The following is an 18,749-nucleotide window of genomic DNA, read 5'->3' on the forward strand; positions in this document are numbered from 1 at the left end:
GGGAAAGCGTTGTGCATAGGAGTGGGAACTGTGCGTGCTGTTATAAATATATATTTTTTTGTTTGGTTCCAGGTCCTGTTTGAATTTATATTGGAAAAATATTTCAAAATTACGTTTAAAAGACTATTTTAATTAGACTTCGTGCTAGCAACAGCAGGTTAAAGTGCCCAGCGAGCTGAACAGTCACTGAAAACACATGCACAGCACATGTGTGAAAGGTCTCGTTAGCATTAATACGTCACTTTGAAAATCGCATACACTTGAACCAGGTTTGGTCAAAATCCCTTCAGCAGTTCACAAGTTATCGCAGCAACGAAAAACTGCGACGCATGCACTGAAGCACGCACAGCCGGACGGACAACCCAAAAACATAATGCCTCCGGGCGTCTTCGGCTGCAGAATGGTAAAAAGGGGTGAAGGTTGAAAGAATGGTAGGAGTATTATTGGAGGAATATGAACAAAAATACATTTGGTTGCAAGGAAAAAGGAGTACGAGATGGATGGGGAGAGGAGGAAGATGGGGAAAGAGGTGTCAAAAAAAATATGCAAGTTATGTGTAGGCAATATGTAGATGGCTGATTATAGTGGCAGTGAGTACAATCGACCAAATGTCAGATTTTTGTTATCAATGGGATTATGGCCTATGGTAGTCCTCAAAAGCTGATGCAAGTGTCTGCAAGTACACTCGATGAGTGATGCCCACCCCATCCAAGTATGAATGAATGAATAAATAAATAAATACATAAATAAGCCACCAAAGCAGACAATTAAAAAGATAATAATAAGAAGCCTTGTGGATATACAAACTTTTGTTAATTGCTCAAAGAAATGTGTTGTATGAAAATGGCTCCTCATATTATTTTGGTGGAAATAGACACCAACCTTGGAATGGGAAACCAATCCACACAAACTTTTCACTCCAACTGGTATAAAATATATGTACGTATATATATATGACATAAATCATTGTTTCAAAACTCTTCAATGTCAAAGAGACATAGATTATAAATGAACAGTGAATCAAAGCTACGTGCACTATTTTGTGCTGCAAGTGGTATGTGCGATTCAGGAGCAGTTTGCAATGTGATGCCTTGAAAATGACATGTCGAGTCGCAGTGCCAACACGTGGGCGAGGAATCGAGTGCTTTGATCTATTTCCTGTGGGTAAAAGGTGGTCATCAACAGAATCAAGCAAGTGATTTTGATGAAGGGAAATGGCAGAAGCAATCCAAGTGGGACATGATTGGCAAAAATCAGTAACAGATTCAAAATCAAGATGTACTGGACATGCGAATAAATGTTTTGCATCAGCATTTAATGTTCATTCTAGTTACTGCAATGTAAGTGATCACTGGAGAGTTCATAGAACACCTTATCCCACACAGTCATGAGAAAAATTAAAATAAAATAAAAAGATATGGTCGGGGTCCACGAGTCGCAAATTTGATTGGTCGAGATGATGTAAAACGCCAAAATAGTTTGACCAAGTACTGCTAAATGGAAGAGTTTTGAAAGTGCCAAAAAAGCTATTTGTGTTCCGCAGTGTTTTGGGTTTTTTTGTACACATTAGTCGAGGCTCACAGAAGAGCGAGTACACTGAACGGATCAGGACGTAACAGAAGAAAACATGAATGGGGAGGACAAGTTGGACACAGAGGATGCATGGGATGGACAAGATGGATACAGAAGGAAACTCCAAGGAGGAAAAACTGGAAAATTAGGAGGGGGAATTGGGTGGGGTTAATGAGGGTAGAAAATATCATGATTTTTGATTGGGACGATCTGAGATGGTGGTGAGCACCTGTCTTGAAGAACTTGAAAAGGATGTGGAAGCTGATTACACAGGTGGGAAAAAGGAGGAACAAACAAGTGGAGGTGAGCAGTGATCCTGGATTTAGGAAATCATTTCACAAGAAGGGGGTTGATGTGACTGTGTGAGCCCTGCAGAGGGGGGTAAAGCACAGAAAGAGCACATGGTACAAGACCAGAAAGTAGGCGCTAGAAGACAGAAAGACACCGATCTGTCTGCGATGGTGAAGTGATAAGCCCATAGACTCAGCTTCATCGCGAGAGATTCCAATAATCTTGAAGATGTTGATTTCCACAGCGTCAAGCTGAGAAATATGCGAGGCAGGGGAGCCAGCCCAGAGGGGAAAGCCGAACTCAATCAAGCTGAGGATAAAGGCCTTGTTGGTGGATAGGACTTCAGGTGTGCCAAGGAAGGATGCCCAGTTGGCAGCTGGATTTGGAGGCCAACTTTGAAATGCAAGTACAGTATAGTACAAATGTTCAAGTATATAATTCAATTGAAATAAAGGGTGTATAATTTTTTTCAGAAGTTTACCGCCATTGATGCAGCATTTTTTATACCACCTTATTTTGAAAGGTTACACAAGTTATTTGTGCCTGTTGTTCGTGTCGTTTATGTCAATTATGTAGTTTATGTAGTTTATGACATCCTCAAAAACAATAAATTCTCTGTTTGGAAGGATTTTCAATTTTGTTTCATTGCCAGACAGAGCAAACTGGACATAAATTGACGTCACGACGTCGACTGACATGCCTCTGCCCACATTACGTCCTTTTTCACTCTAACTTTGACCGAAAACCTCAAGACCATTTGACCTCAATATCTAATATGTACATATGCATCATGGCACATGTATTTAGTTTCGTTCAAATCCCGTAGCCAATGGAATCACATTAACAGGAGTTTTAATGTGACCTCTGACCCTTGACTTTCAAGCAACAAATAATCTATTATGAATGTACGCACTGACAGAAACTTATACATACTTGTACCAAGTTTGATTTAAATCCCTTCAGCTATTCTCAAGCATCACATTTTTACCTGACTTGACCTCTAACTTTTTAATTTTTATTCTTATTTTTTATATACAATGTCAAGGTCGTATAAGAGCTAACACACAGAACATATAACAAGGAGAGCAGGAGACAAGAGGGATGGGAGAGGGAAGCACAAAACAGTGGGGAACAGAGACAGTATGAGATCTGTGGAAGGGAGAGGGATGGGGTGGGGTACATGGGGTAAACAATATGGACACTCCAGGGACTTTCAGGAATGAAGGCAGGGAATATGAAGGAGGTGCGTTTGGGGTGGATTAACAGGGGTAGAAAATATCGTGGTTTTGGATGGGGGAAGATAAGCGATGGTGGTGAACAGCTGTTTTGAAGACCTGGAGGGAAGAGTGGGAATGAGGAGTGTGTGGGAGTTTATTCTTAAGGTGGGAAAAAACGAGGAATGAAAGAGTGAAAGTGAGCAGCGATTCTTGATTTTGGTAGTTTTACCAGAAAAGGGTTGCTGGCGGACCTTGAGTGTCCTGCGGAAATATGGGTGGGACAGATATCATACAGAGCAGGGGGAGGCTGGAAAGAAGACAGTAGAAGACAGAAAGACCACCGACCTGCCTGTGGTGAGAGAGAGGGAGAGAGACCCAAAGACTCAGCCTCATTGCGGGAGATACCAATGATCTTAAATGCCTTGGTTTCCACAGCATGAAGCTGAGAAAGGTGAGAGGCGGGAGCACCAGCCCATATGGGAGAGCAGTACCCGATCAGGCTGCGGCCGAAAGCTTTGTATGTGGTCAGAAGCTCAGGTGTGCCAGGGAAGGACTTTGCACGACGGAGGATGCCCAATCGGTGACTGGCTTTGAAGGCCAGCTTGGAGATGTGGCTTTCCCACGAAAGATCATGGCAGATAGTGAGACCCAAAAGTTTTAATGAAAGGACTTCTTCAAGAAGAGAATGCCAAAATCGAATCAGTTCATCTTTACATCATTATACACACTTGTGCCAAGTTTTACTTGGATCCCTTCAGCCGTATCACAGTCAACCCCCGCTTCATCGCGGGGTTTCCCTTGGAACGCAACTAATTTTTTCTGCGGATTCCCCCGGTACATCGCGGTAATAATATATAAAATATAAATTATTTAAGCAATAAATTATAACGCGTGGCGCTCGAAAGTATCCTCATAATAAAACAAACAACAAAAAAAAAATTGTATGTTTGTCGACACAACGCACGAGACAAAGAGAGAGCACGCGATTCATTTCTCCTTGGCGCTGATTGGCTGCTGGCCACGAGGATCACTCTCGCTGTCTTGAGTGTTTCGCTTGTGAACGACACAGATATTTTCTACGTTTTTTTCTCCAAGTCCTACGATGCCGCCCAAAGGAAAAACGTTTGCCGCGGTTGGGCGCCATTACGGTTTGAATGAATCGACCATACGCGACATCAAGAAGGACGAAGCCAACATCAGCGCTTTAGATTCGCAACGCGCTGCAGCACCTCGTGGAGGCCATGGATTCCAACGACAATTTTTCTCTGAGGGCGCATTGGCGTGATTTCACGATAGCGACGTGTCTCCAAATAATTCAGAAGGCTCTACAAGAAATGAAAAAAGAAACCTTAAACGCCTGTTGGAAGAAGCTGTGGCCAACATGCGTCCATGAATACAAGGCCTTTTCTCCAGACGAAATTCACCATTCGGCAATCGATAAGGCGGTCAAGCTGGCGAAGATTCTAGGAGAATTCATCGACATGACGCACGACGAAGTGAATGACCTCATCAAAACCAACTCTGACCCATTAACGGACGAGGATTTGGCTGAGCTTACGAAGTCTGCATGCGAGGAGGAGGAGGAACAATCTGATCCATCGCAGAAGCACGACGACGAAGGCCTCTCACTTGAACGCTTAGCAACAATGGCGAAAACTCTCCTCACCACCATGAAGAAACAACGCCAGCAACTGCCCATCACAATGTTTTTGCAATGTTACTGAGTTTACAGTAAGCATTTTTATGCTTCAAATGTTTTCTTTATGTGTTTAATTGAGATTAAAATGTGTTTAAAATGTGTTTTGTGGAGGCGTCCATTCATCGCGGATTTTCACTTACCGCGGGAGGGTTTGGAACGTAACCCCCGCGAGAAACGGGGGATTACTGTATATATAAAAAAAATTCTCACTCCTCTGCGCATGGGCAATCGGAACAAATTCAGAGCCACAGTACTGCTAAACCATAGGTTCACTTTCTGAATGGTGTTCAAAATAAAACATTCAACTTAAATAAAGTTGTTTCTCGATCATAAACTGACATTTGTTGACAGAAGGACAGAAAGACAAAGTGAACCAATTGCTTAACCCCACCTTCTGCTTTGAACGCACAGGGTAATTATTCTGACCATGCTTTTAATTCAATGTTTGCGATCCTCAAGACACTTACCAATTGTTGCATGTTTACAAGTAGAAGAAATGTGCTGAGCGTGCTGAAGCTGTCTCTCGCCTCACCGGACAGCACAAAATTATGCCCATTCGTGTTCGCTCTTCCCTCTGCATCCTGCAAAAAATTGGGACACCACATGTGATTTGCTTCAATTCACCATGTGCTACCACGTAGTTGCTCTCATATCCCGTGTACAAGCTTTGCCAATGCCTGCCAGGTATTGCTTACTGTGACAGTGACTGAGATATGATGCAAGTGGTTGGCATCATAATTACGTGGTACCCAGGAAAGGATGTAAAGCGGTCCCTTCACGTGACTGGCATTTCCAAGAAACATCCTGTTGATCTCAACAACAACCGATTTCACTGGGCTTGAGGAGAAAGCTAAAATCCTGGAGATAGAAACAAAATATACATTAAAAATAAAAACAGAGCAAAGTGAACTCAATTAATAAAGGAGAACACCACAAAGTGAGGAAAGGAAGAGTAAAGAGGATACAGGGAAGAAGAAGAAGAAAAAAAGAAAATGGATGTCAGAGAGGTATGGCATAAATCCCACAATATACAGGTTGTGGACAAAAATATGGAAACACCAATGTAAAGTCACTTAATCGGGTGTTGGGCCACCACATGCGGCCAGTACGGCCTGTATGCCCATGGCAGAGAGTCCATCAGCATCTGCAATCCTGCAGGAGGGATTCTGCACCATTCTTCCACGAGAAAGTCAATCAACTCGTACCTGTTTGACGGAGGTGCAAAACACCGTCTCAGGTGTCGTTCTAGAATATCCCATAAATGACCAATTGGGTTCAGATCTAGTGACTGAGAAGGCCATGGCATGGATAACATCAGTGTCGTGCTTATCAAACTAATGGGGACCACGCGTGTTCTGTGAATGGGGGCATTGTCATCCTGGATAGGCTGCAACCCGAGACCATTTATCGTTCAGATGTTCTAAAATATAAACATTTGTATTCAGAGACCAAGACAAGATCTAGCACGTATTAAAAGTTTAACACTTGATTCCCGCCAGTCTAGATGTTTTGTAAGCTTTAAGGTTGGACTATTTCTCCATTTTGAAGTATGAATTGTGCCCTGATTTTTGAATCTTGACCAGAGCGCTTGCTTGGTCACATGATGTGCACAATTGTGGAGCCGCATCAGTCATCACAGGTTCATCATGTTGAGCACATCATCATCTTTGAAGTGCTTTATGCACAGAAAAAATGTTGTTTTTTTTAATGACCTTATTGACCCATTTACTCCACTTGGATGGAGTAAATATCGTGAATGTTTGATGAAGTGGGTAGGAATGACCGGTGCTTGCAAAAGATCATGAGCATCTCGTCGTTGAAGTCGAGTAACGTGACATTCCTTCGGAAGCAAGTTTTCATGCCACCTGTCATCGGCATTTTATTAATAAGCGTCTGATCGAACCGAGTGAGAAAAAGTGACTGAATAGGAAGAGTGGCACGCCTCCTCTGAGTTTGAGGGGTCAGAGTTGAATATTCTAGTTCTGCCAATCTACTTCATCCAAAGCAAAGCTTGTGGAAAAAAAAAATTGCATTCACAATCAAGCCGTCATGCCCGAGCAGATATCCTGCCTGCAGTGTGCATAAGTGGCAATAAGGTGGACCGCAACATAGGTGACTCATAAAACGACAAAAACCACCTTAATGTGAGCTGAGACATTGACAGCAGGTTGGTCAGTAAATCCTCCAAGAGTGTAAAACCATCAAACTTCCTGAACGAGTGAAAAGGGTAAATGGAAATTATTTTTCGTCTCCTTGAATGACTGACTTTTCAGGAAAACTACTGAAAGCTGCCACACTGAAACACGAAGAAAGCATTCTGATATCTATCAGAGAAAAAGACTGTCGCCCTTGAAGTGAGATATTATAAAATTTGCTACAAGGAATATTGAAGATTCCTGTTGAATGAAGAGAAACCAATAACTGCACCTGAGAGGTAGAAATAGTCATATTGAATGCAACAATAAGTTTAAGTCCAAGATGGAGGACGGGTATGATCGGATATTGTATTTATTTAATTTCAGTGCCAACTACGCGCAGCCTATGTATGGCTTCATTTCGCAGTGTGGTCATAGAGGATGAACTAATCAAAATCATGAAGTATTCCGAATGACCAAGCTCCTCACATTATTCTTGAAATGCACTGAAAGAACGAGCCACCCTCACAGAATTCAGGTGAATGTATTTTTGCAGTGAATAGCACTTGGTACATTTGCTGGTAGCCATCTGAAAATGGCCTCAAAAATCATTGAGACTGAATCAAGTAATTGTTCAGCAGCTTTAGCACCCAATGTTGAGGAAGCCTTGCATATCTACCAAGCAGGGCTCATCAAAAAGAATCCCTTGCAAAGAACACCTGCTCTGGACTGTCCATGGCCACCGGCTGCCACAGATCTTGCGTTTACATCTGATGAAGATACCATCCTCATTGAGCTCTATAACCTTCTTGCCTGGAGGGTTGGACTGTCAGATGATCTTATAATGACAAATTTTGTTGAGATAGATGATGACACCAATGTCACATTGATAACAACCTGCCAAGATATTGTTTACTTGGCTTCGAAGGATCGTCCTATGATATGATGTATAATAAATTTCTCGTCCCTCGATGGACATATCAAACGATCACAAAGATGTCATCACAATGGCCCCAGCCCCCGAGTGTGTCCCCGAAGAGTATAATGTGTAAACTGTGAAAACTCATTGTGAAGGAGGGCTGTGCTCATGTCGAAGGTCGGGTTTGTCCTTGCAACGATTTTTGTGGGTTTAAGAAATGTAAAAATTACGCCACTGACCACAAACAGTGCCTGTGGGGCAGTAGGGGTGTTGATGATGTTAGGGCCGATCTCACACACACACACACACACACACACACACACACACACACACACACACACACACACACACACACACACACACACACACACACACACACTAGAAGGGAACTCAGTCAAGTGCATACCTTCACCCTGTAATGCCTGATCCATGAGAACAGAGCTGGCCCAATATATTTTTGAAATATCATGCGACATATCGTTTTTGAGCCCTATCTCTCAATGGTGAAGAATCATATAAAAAATACCAGTAGTCGGATCCAGATTCAGATCTTCACGAAAATCAAATCAATTTGTCAGTCACACACCCAATATGTCCTCCAAGTTCATTCCACATCTGTCCACAACTTTTTGAGATATCGTGCTACATATCGTTTTTGGTCCTATCTCTCAATGGTGAAGAATCACTATTTAAAATTCCAGTAGTCGGATCCGGATCTTCACCAAAATGTAATGAGTTCGTCCTTGTCACACACTGAACCTGTCCACAAAATTTCATCCAGATCCGTCCACAACTTTTTGAGATATCCTGTAAACAAACAAACAGAGACAAACAAACAGACAGAAAAGGGTGAAAAGCCAACCTCCTTCACCTTCAGTTGCGGAGATAATAAAGGAAGAATATCAGGCAGAATATAAAGCAGAATGCATCTCTTCCACCCATCTTTGAATATGGATCATTTCTATTGCCTACTTTCCCATAATATATCTGGTAAAAAATCTCCTCCGTAACTATCCAACATGCACACCTTATGTGTGTGGAACAAGCAATCCGGGCCAGAGGTTCACGGCCTTGCAACATCAGTCGTGCTGGTTTTGGATTCGTCACCAGTACCAGTGGCCAGTTTCCCAACCTCGAGTCAGCAAAGGTCATCAGGTCATGGTCAAATACCATGACACGGAATCTAAAACATATGAAGGTCAAGTTCAGAGATCAGTCAATGAACAGCACATTTTCTTAGATAAAGTGGGTTAATGTCTGAAAGGCTGGTTTAAACTCCTTTCTGGTGTTCCCCAGCTGCAATATGCCTCTCATCACAGATCTCATCGGTTAAAAACTTATTCAATGTGCTCTGGTCTTTACGATCCATCTTCCCATCCACAAGAGATCTGCCCATCTATCTTTTCTCCCACCTGACTGTCTGGTCCTACTCTTTGCTCCAGGTTTTCAAGACAACCATTTCAACACTCCATATTAGATCATCCATGTTAAATCATCATTTAATTTGGATCCAATGCTTTGTAGGTTGGGTTAATCGGTCACCATTAGTGTGCCACCAATATTGGGTGATGAGACAAACATGCTATACCTGAAAACAATATCGACAATTTTAGTGCAATCACAAGCTCTTACATACACAGAGAAACACTTTTAGCAAAATTTCACAACCATGCATCACTCGATGTCATACTACGTCCAAACCTGCGGTTGGTCTTCCAGTCACCGAGCTCCAGCTCCAGCAAACCAGAAGCATGCCTTGCATACATTGTTGGGAACACTCCACCCAGTGTGTGTAAATGCCCACACAGGTATGCTGTACCTGAGCTGGAAAGCCATTTGAGCATAGGAGTAAAAACAATGGTCAATAACACAGACAGGCTTTTCAAGAGAGCGGGGGAAAAAAGTGCTAATGATTAAACAAAAGTTGTTCTGTTTGGAATCATAAATATTATTACAGCACTTATATTGTACATTTGACAATTCTAAATATTTCAAGACAATTTACAAAGAAAAAAGATGAAGTAAGAGAATGGGAACATTGTAAAAAGATAAAACTTTTTTTAAGCTTTATTTAAAAGGGGTTTTAATATTAAACTGAGAAAGCATCTCAAAATGCAAAGCCCATCCACATCCCCATTGTACTCAAACTAAATGACAGAAACAGTTAATTGAAATAAAAATATTTTAAAAATAAATAAATAAACTTTCATTTATCACTCTTCTCCATATTCTCAAAATACAGGTTTGTTGAAAATTTTATGACAAAAGCTCAAATTCTTAAAAAACAAAAAAGGTTGTGCCTTGGACAGACAAAGACATGCAATTGCAAAACCCTGTCTGTGTGGGCGGACAGGCTAATAATGCAGGGTCAAGGCTAACTTTATAGCTCGTTATGATCCCAGGTTAAAAACCCAAATACCTAATACTGTGTTAATTTCTCTATTGTCTACCAAAAGTACTTTTAATTTAGACACAAAATTCCAAATCTCCTCTAATAGCACAAGATGACTACATAAAAAAAAAAGTTATTAGTGATCACAAGAAGCATATGTTGCAGGGAAACGAGACAAAATGATGCGTCATAACTTCCTTTTGTAAATATCCATCTGTTTTCCATTAAGACAGTCTAATAATTGTAATTACAGTATACCAAATGCAAACATGCGTACCAGTGAAGGGTGTAATGTTTAGTCCTGCACAACTTAGCCAATGCAACCAAGAGACAGGGATAGAACATGAGAGGATAAGCCCAAATGTCTGATAAATGGGAACCTGGAGGTACAAATAACCAACACCAACGACAATGCAGAGCCAGAGCAAGGGGCGTGACTTTTTGAGCAGCGCTCAACAGCCAGAGTTACTCTTCTGTGTATACCTCAATCGCAAACAGAATAGGCCATGGTATAAGTAGTTATCTCTAATTGTTTTCATGCATGACAAAAGCAAAATGCCATTTTATAGGCCCATATAATGACAGATGATTTGCATGCTGTCTTGATCTTCGAGCTCATAACGGTGTACAAGTAAAAAAATAATGGATCAAAATGTGAATAAACATTGGCCAACGACAAGACATTGTACAATGCATTGCCGCTCCCACACAACTGATATCCATTCGCTTTGAGATAGTGATATGTAAAATGAATAATTTAAAAACATATATCTTCTTCTTCTTCTTTTGGCTGCTCCCGTTAGGGGTCGCCACAGCGGATCATCCGTATGATGCGCATAGTAATTTGGCACATGTTTTACGCCGGATGCCCTTCCTGACGCAACCCTGGTCATCTCTTACGACACAGGGATATGGTACACCTATTTTAACCGGGGTATACACCGGCCCAGTATACTGGTACTCATTTCACCGACCTCGGAAGGATGACAGGCTGAGTCAACCCCAATTTAAAGAATATATATATACGTTATATATATTGTTACGAATTCGCATCCGCCGGCGTGCGGACTGCCGGCTTCCACTAATAGTCGCAGCTCGCCAACCGGACGGACAATTCAGTCGTGACCTTCCGGAGTAACGCCGGAACCCTGTCACGGGTGGTTCTTCAACCCCACCACGGCCTAGCCAATTTTCTACCCGTGCAGGATAGGGTCAATTGCCGAATCTCGATATACCTAAGTACCCACGCGGATAGCTAACCGGGAGACCGCACCTCAAAGCAGGTCGGCTTGGGACACAAACTGCTTAAGCAGTCCGTTCCGTTCTGCAGTGATAACCGAGCGGGTATTATCGCCCGACCTCACCGGATCAGATTCTATTTAACGGGTGTTGAAAACCCAGCTATTTATTCCGCGATGCAAGATGGCATTTTCAATAGGGAGAAGACGCAACGAACGGGGTACATTTCACCAAAGCACATTTATTATTACAATACGTATGCAGGCAAAGCAATGAAACACAGTCATACACGTATTCAAAGAAACAAAAGCAATCATGGGACGGGGACAAAGACACAAGCAAGGGATAGCACTACGACCGAATATTATTATTATTTCACAGGCACTTAACAGGTTTTACTGATGGACACGGCGCCACAACATGCACTCAAAAGAAAAGAAAAGGAAAAGACCACCCCCATAGACAGGGGGGTCAGACTGGGCCTGTGGGCCTTTATGGCGTGGGACTTGGCTGACCGAATGGGCCCCACGAGACAGACGCTGGTTTCCTGCACCTTCGTAGTGCGACAGTCAGCGAGCTCTCTCCGGCACTCTCCTCGCGTGCGCGCCTTGACCCTGGACCACCGCACACAACCCTCATGACTTGGCACCCAGAGGGAAGGCACCTGGAGCTCGAACCACCACGAAGCAGCAGCAATCACCCGACCAGAAAAGGCTCGACGACAAAAACACACGAGCTCACGAGCTCGACGAGGAGCCACCACGAAGAAAACCATGCACGAAGCAAACCACACGAGCCCCTAGCTGCCAGTCAACGAGAACACACGAGCTCCGCTGCCATCACAAAGAAGAAAAACCACGCGAGCTGAAAACCACACGAGCTCCGACGACAAAAGGGCTCGACGACCAAAGACACGAACTGCGAGCTGCCACGAAGAAGACGAGCCACCACAAAGAAGAAAAACCACGCGAGCTGCCAGATCTGGCGTCCTGCACGCCCTTATATCCCCTGGGGTCCAACCCCTTGCTCCTCCCCATTTTCTGCACCGCCCCCTTCCAGTTCCTGCGAGAAGCTTCCCGAAAAGGCGCGTTCCTCCGTTCCCAGCGCCTCATTCCACGAACCGACCAATGGTGAACGATCTGCCTCGCCCTTTCCCCTGGGGTCCAACCCCTTGCTCCTCACTGTTTTCTGCTCCGCCCACTTCCAGTTCCTGCGAGAAGCTTCCCGAAAAAGGGGCGTTCCTCCGTTCCCAGCGCCTCCCGACCACGAACCGAACCACGAATTCCGACCGAATTTCGGAATTCCGAATTCCACGTGGAACGAATTCCACGAACCGACCAATGGTGAACGATCTGCCTCGCCCTCCCCCCACACCAAGCGCGGAGAAAACAGGCGGGAATATTAGGCGGGAAAAATCTGCGCGCCCTCAAGTTCCTTCCTTTTGCTCGCGTTTATTGATTGAATGCGGAGAGGTGGTTGTAATGTGTCCGTGGAGAAGAAGAGAATTGATAGCTGGGGTAACGGCGAAGGTGGTTAGGTGGTTGGAGATGTGGTTGGTTCAAAATAACGATAGAAAAAGAAAAACCGACCTCAAAGGATCACAGCCCAGTGACACGAATAATTCCCATTAAACAATGGTGGGGAAATCTAACTGTACACAGACTTATCGGAATAACTGAACTAAGGACCTTTATGGTGTTCTGCGAATTTCCACAGCCGTAACAATATATATACATATACACACACACATATATATATATATATATATATATATATATATATATATATATATATATATATATATATATATATATATATATATATATATATATATATATATATATATATATATATATATATATATATATATAGTGGGGAGAACAAGTATTTGATACACTGTTGATTTTGCAGGTTTTCCCACTTACAAAGCACGTAGAGGTCTGTAATTTTTATCATAGGTACACTTCAACTGTGAAAGACGGAATCTAAAACAAAAATCCTGAAAATCACATTGTATGATTTTAAAATATTTAATTTGCATTTTATTGCATGAAATAAGTATCTGATACATCAGAAAAACAGAACTTAATATTTGGTACAGAAACCTTTGTTTGCAATTCCAGAGATCAGACGTTTCCTGTAGTTCTTAACCAGGTTTGCACAGACTGCAGCAGCGATTTTGGCCCACTCCTCCATACAGATCTTCTCCAGATCCTTCAGGTTTCGGGGCTGTCGCTGGGCAACACAGACTTTCAGCTCCCTCCAAAGATTTTCTATTGGGTTCAGGTCTGGAGACCGGCTAGGTCACTCCAGGACCTTGAGATGCTTCTTACAGAGCCACTCCTTAGTTGTCCTGGCTGTGTGTTTTGGGTCGTTGTCATGCTGGAAGACCCAGCCACGCCCCATCTTCAATGCTCTTGTTGAGGGAAGGAGGTTGTTGGAAAAGATCTCGCGATACATGGCCCCAACCATCCTCCCCGCAATACGGTGAGTTGTCCTGTCCCCTTTGCAGAAAAGCATCCCCAAAGAATGATGTTTCCACCTCCATGCTTCACGGTTGGGATGGTGTTCTTGGGGTTGTACTCATCCTTCTTCTTCCTCCAAACACGGCAAGTGGAGTTTGAACCAAAAAGCTCTATTTTGGTCTCATCAGACCACATGACCTTCTCCCATTCCTCCTCTGGATCATCCAGATGATCATTGGCAAACTTCAGACGGGCCTGGACATGTGCTGGCTTGAGCAGAGGGACCTTGCGTGCGCTGCAGGATTTTAATCCATGACGGCGTAGTGTGTTACTTATGGTTTTCTTTGATACTGTGGTCCCAGCTCTCTTCAGGTCATTGACCAGGTCCTGCTATGTAGTTCTGGGCTGATCCCTCACCTTTCTCATGATCATTGAGGCTCCATGAGGTGAAATCTTGCATGGAGCCCCAGACCGAGGGAGATTGACTGTCATCTTGAACTTCTTCCATTTTCTAATAATTGCGCCAACAGTTGTTGCATTCTCACCAAGCTGCTTGCCTATTGCCCTGTCGCCCATCCCAGCCTTGTGCAAGTCTACAATTTTGTCCCTGATGTCCTTAGACAACTCTCTGGTCTTGCCCATTGTGGAGAGGTTGGAGTCTGATTGATTGAGTGTGGACAGCTGTCTTTTATGCAGATAACGAGTTCAAACAGGTGCAGTTAATACAGGTAATGAGTGGAGAATGGGAGGGCTTCTTAAAGACAAAACTAACAAATCTGTGAGAGCCGGAATTCTTCCTGGTTGGTGGGTGATCAAATACTTATTTTATGCAATAAAATGCAAATTAATTATTTAAAAATCATACAATGTGATTTTCAGGATTTTTCTTTTAGATTCTGTCTTTCACAGTTGAATTGTACCTACGATAAAAATTACAGACCTATACGTGCTTTGTAAGTGGGAAAACCTGCAAAATCGGCAGTGTATCAAATACTTGTTCTCCCCACTGTATATTATATATATATATATATATATATATATATATATATATATATATATATATATATATATATATATATATATATATATATATATATATATATATATATATATATATCAAATTCTACAATATAAAACATGATTTAACAAATAATTTAAAATTTGAATATTCAGCTCCAATTCAAGAAGAATAAGTCAGATTCAAGTGGTATTCTGGACTCATTCAGCATTTCATCGTGACAAAACGGCGAACAAATGACACTGCACACTTGGAAAATAGGATCAATGTGATCAATACACAAAATGGCCGTTACAAACACATTTATGAATGATTTTGTTAAGGGGTGTATTGACTGTTTTCTCTTTTTGAAACAATATTTGAACAATATTTCTCTAACAATATTTGAAGCTATCTGTAAATATGGAATGACGCAAACCAGGAAGAATGATCGAGTTAAACGATGAGGTTGGCTGACAACAAACGTGATGACTTAGTGGACTATCGAGTCTGGGTGGACAATCATTTTACATCGTTTGTTGGCCGTGTTAAAACGAATCTCCACAACCATATTGCAGGTTTAGTTTAGGGAAAGGACATAGGTTCAATGTGCAAAGGCAGTCAGCAAGAATTGCTTTGCAATGCATATTCCCCAAGCCAGCCAGCCAACATAGGCTATCATTTCAGTCGATGGCATCTCTTTGTTACAAGCAAACAAACTAGCCAGACACATTCTATATGACCCATTAATGACAACAGGGTGGATGGCATTCCACCATATCAGTTTTTGTGTCTAAAATGATGCAACAAAATGGTTTCCAAAATGCCTCATTTAAAGAAGTAATATATGCTATACTTTCCCTTAAACAATACAAATTTTTTTGATGAAGAGGTTGTTTCATACGTTTTCTGGGTCAGAGATGGCAATGGACACATGTTAGAGGGTGTAGTGTCTATAGTTGAAGAGTAAATCATAAATTAACATCATTTTACTGAAAAATATTCTTAAAAGCAGATATAATTATCTGTCTATGCTTTTTTTTTTTTGAAGCGGAAGCGGAAGTTTCCTGTCCCATCTCAAACGGTATGTTTGTTTTGTGAGAAAAAAAAAATTACATCGAGGAAAACTACAGAGCAGGGAAAGGAACGAGTTCAGCAAGTTGGAGATGAACGTATTCGTTTTGGAGATAGTCAGCAGACCTATTGCAGAAGATAGAACTGACTGATGATGAATGGTCCAAAGATGTGTTGGTTTGGCATTAATCATGCTATAGCAATTTCAGCACAGAAACTAGACATGAACAAAGTTTTCAGTCATTGATGCAGCGTCTTTTAGACAACCTTATTTAACACGTTACATTAGTTATTCATGCCTGATGTTTGCGGCCTACATTACATCCTTGAAAACAGTAAGTTTCCTGTCTGGAATGATTTTCAATGTTGTTTCGTCAGACAGGCAACTGCGGGTTTGTTTTTCTATCAGTGTTAAACATATAACATTCAATTGAAATAAAGTTCTTCCTCGATCATAAACTGAAGTTTGTGGATGGGTAGACAGACAAGGAGAACCAATAGCTTTACCACACTTTTGGCTTTGCATGCAAGAGGCAATTATTAGACATTTGGAAAATAAAAAAATATAAAAAAAAAAATTAATAAACACCATAAAGTTCCAAAAGAAGAAACATTTCATGCACCAGCTCCAGTGTGTCACCTGCAGCTCCGAGGCAACACGGTGATATTGCATGTGAGAGTGGGTTGGTGCCAAGGGATAAGTGCACGTAATTCAAATGGCTATGGAAGCTCAAAAGTCTGTCAAATCACCCCACGCAAAATAAATAATAAACAATAAGTAAGGTAAAATAGCTGTACGTAAATGGTACATTTGTGCGACCAGTTTATCTACAAGGAAAAAATAGAAATGAAAAAAAATTGTCCAAATATTATCCTTCACAATCATCTTAAATTGTAATGACAGCCAAAAAGCTTCTGCAATTATTGCTCAACTTCAAGCTGAAGCTTAATCATATTTACCAAGTGGAAGTATGATTATGTCAATGAAAACACATGAACACCATGAAGTATTTCACATTTTGGGCACTTATAGATTTTTATCATAACTTGGTGTCACTTCATCTTCTTCGTCTTCAACGGCCACCATTATGCCTCCTTTTTTTGAGTCTCGAGTCCTGACGTTTGACTAGTTGGGGAAGGAATTTGGAATTTGGCCATGGTGCCAGCGATGGCTCGCCTACTCTTTGCAAAGCACACTGTGTAATCATTAACATCCACCAACAAATGCTGGCAGATGGGACGTCTGTTTAACGTCCATCCGAAGGACGGCACAAACATTGATGAATCACCCTGCCTGTGAACACTGGGATAACTGGGTCGGGAATCGAACTCAGAGTAGACAACTTAGAGGAGAGTGTCCGTACCTCCAAGCCATCCTGTCAGCCACGAACCAGTCATCACTCAAAATTCTAAAATTGTTTTTTGATCAAATGAATTATATCTTGTAGTAGATAAAGCTGACATACAATAATAATATTTAATTTCAATTTCAGCACAAACGTCAACAAACTTCTTGTGTAATTCCATCCAAAGAAACACAAAAGAAACAAATAAAAATTGGCAAATGGCTAGATAAAACGGTTGTCCCGGAAGCAGGGCCACACATTTGTACCTTGCATTTCAATTGGTTGTATGGTTTAAAAGGTATGTGTATGTGCGTGCGTGCGTGCACATGATGAGCATCAAATTTAGCAACTGTACTCTCATCTTTGAGACACTGTTATACAATCTACTATTTGCTTATAGCTGTGAATTGCAACTTGTGGACTGGTACGTCCAGCACATATTGGTACCTCATTAAACGCCGGAGACTGAAGGATGGTGAGAGGATCGTGGATGTTGTATAGTGACCGAACCAAATGGTGTGATTTGTCTGAGACGTCTGCTTGGAAAGCCGAACCAACTCATCCATCTTGGCCTTCAGAATAATACCACACACCAGGAGAGAGAGGGGGAGAAAAAGAGAGCGAGAGAGTAAAGTCTTGGTTATTAGTACCCTACTATCTGTTTCACCGGAGGGGACTATAGGTTTGCTCTCAGTCTGTCCGTCCCACCTGTGGCTTTTTTCAGACTTTTTCCCCATACCCTTTAACACATTCATCTGAAACTTGGTTTTATAATAAGTTACAGAACACTGGAGTCTTATCGCGTTTCATCAATTTTTCAGAGTTGTGCCCTTTTTGGACTTGATAGAATGGGTAAAGCATTGTTGCATTGACTTCACTGGTGTAGGTTCGATTCCCATTAATGCTCAGCAGAAATTTTCATGCACTGCAACAGAGTGGCAACCTAATTTCCATGGGTTAGTTCTGGCCTTGAAGCGTTCATGATGTGTCGCAAGCACTTCAATGCTCTGCCAAGATTATGTATGGGCTCAATCAACACCAACATGATCACAATCACCACCGGATGAGTTGCTACCCATCATGGTTTATTCAAAAGGAAATAAGACAAAGTTCTGAAGATAGCTGTAATTAAGGCAACGCCACACTCTTACAACATTTTGGCACCGCGAGTGCACAGTGAGTGCTATTGAATCCCAATTCTATTGAATGCCAAGCTGAATTCCAATTGGACGACAGGGGACAGGTGACAAAGAGCTGAGCCATCATGATTCACATGGCCCAGATAAGAGATTTTACCTGTACTGAATGGTAATGTGGTGAAACACCTGTCCGGTAAACTAAAGAGAGGCACTTATGAGATTGCATGCTCATTGCAGAAGAGCCAAAAGGTAGCAGAGGTTATT

General features: G+C 41.9%; 1 protein-coding gene across 2 annotated transcripts in view; it reads right to left on the reverse strand.

The window, feature by feature from the left end:
* TMEM62 (transmembrane protein 62) overlaps nt 1-18,749 on the reverse strand; it is an 80,463-nt gene that overhangs the window by 26,199 nt on the left and 35,515 nt on the right. For both annotated transcript variants that reach the window (XM_085896384.1, XM_085896385.1), the window contains exons 6-10: nt 17,794-17,918; nt 9,535-9,657; nt 8,861-9,016; nt 5,475-5,637; nt 5,247-5,360 (exon numbers count right to left, since the gene is read on the reverse strand). In XM_085896384.1, the coding sequence (XP_085752510.1) occupies nt 5,247-5,360; nt 5,475-5,637; nt 8,861-9,016; nt 9,535-9,657; nt 17,794-17,918 (681 nt within the window). The remainder of the gene's footprint in view (nt 1-5,246; nt 5,361-5,474; nt 5,638-8,860; nt 9,017-9,534; nt 9,658-17,793; nt 17,919-18,749) is intronic.

This window comes from Eptatretus burgeri, chromosome 9 (genome assembly GCF_056783735.1).
Source record: "Eptatretus burgeri isolate ZD-2024b chromosome 9, Ebu_testis_v1, whole genome shotgun sequence".
NCBI classification, from domain to species: Eukaryota; Metazoa; Chordata; class Myxini; order Myxiniformes; family Myxinidae; genus Eptatretus; species Eptatretus burgeri.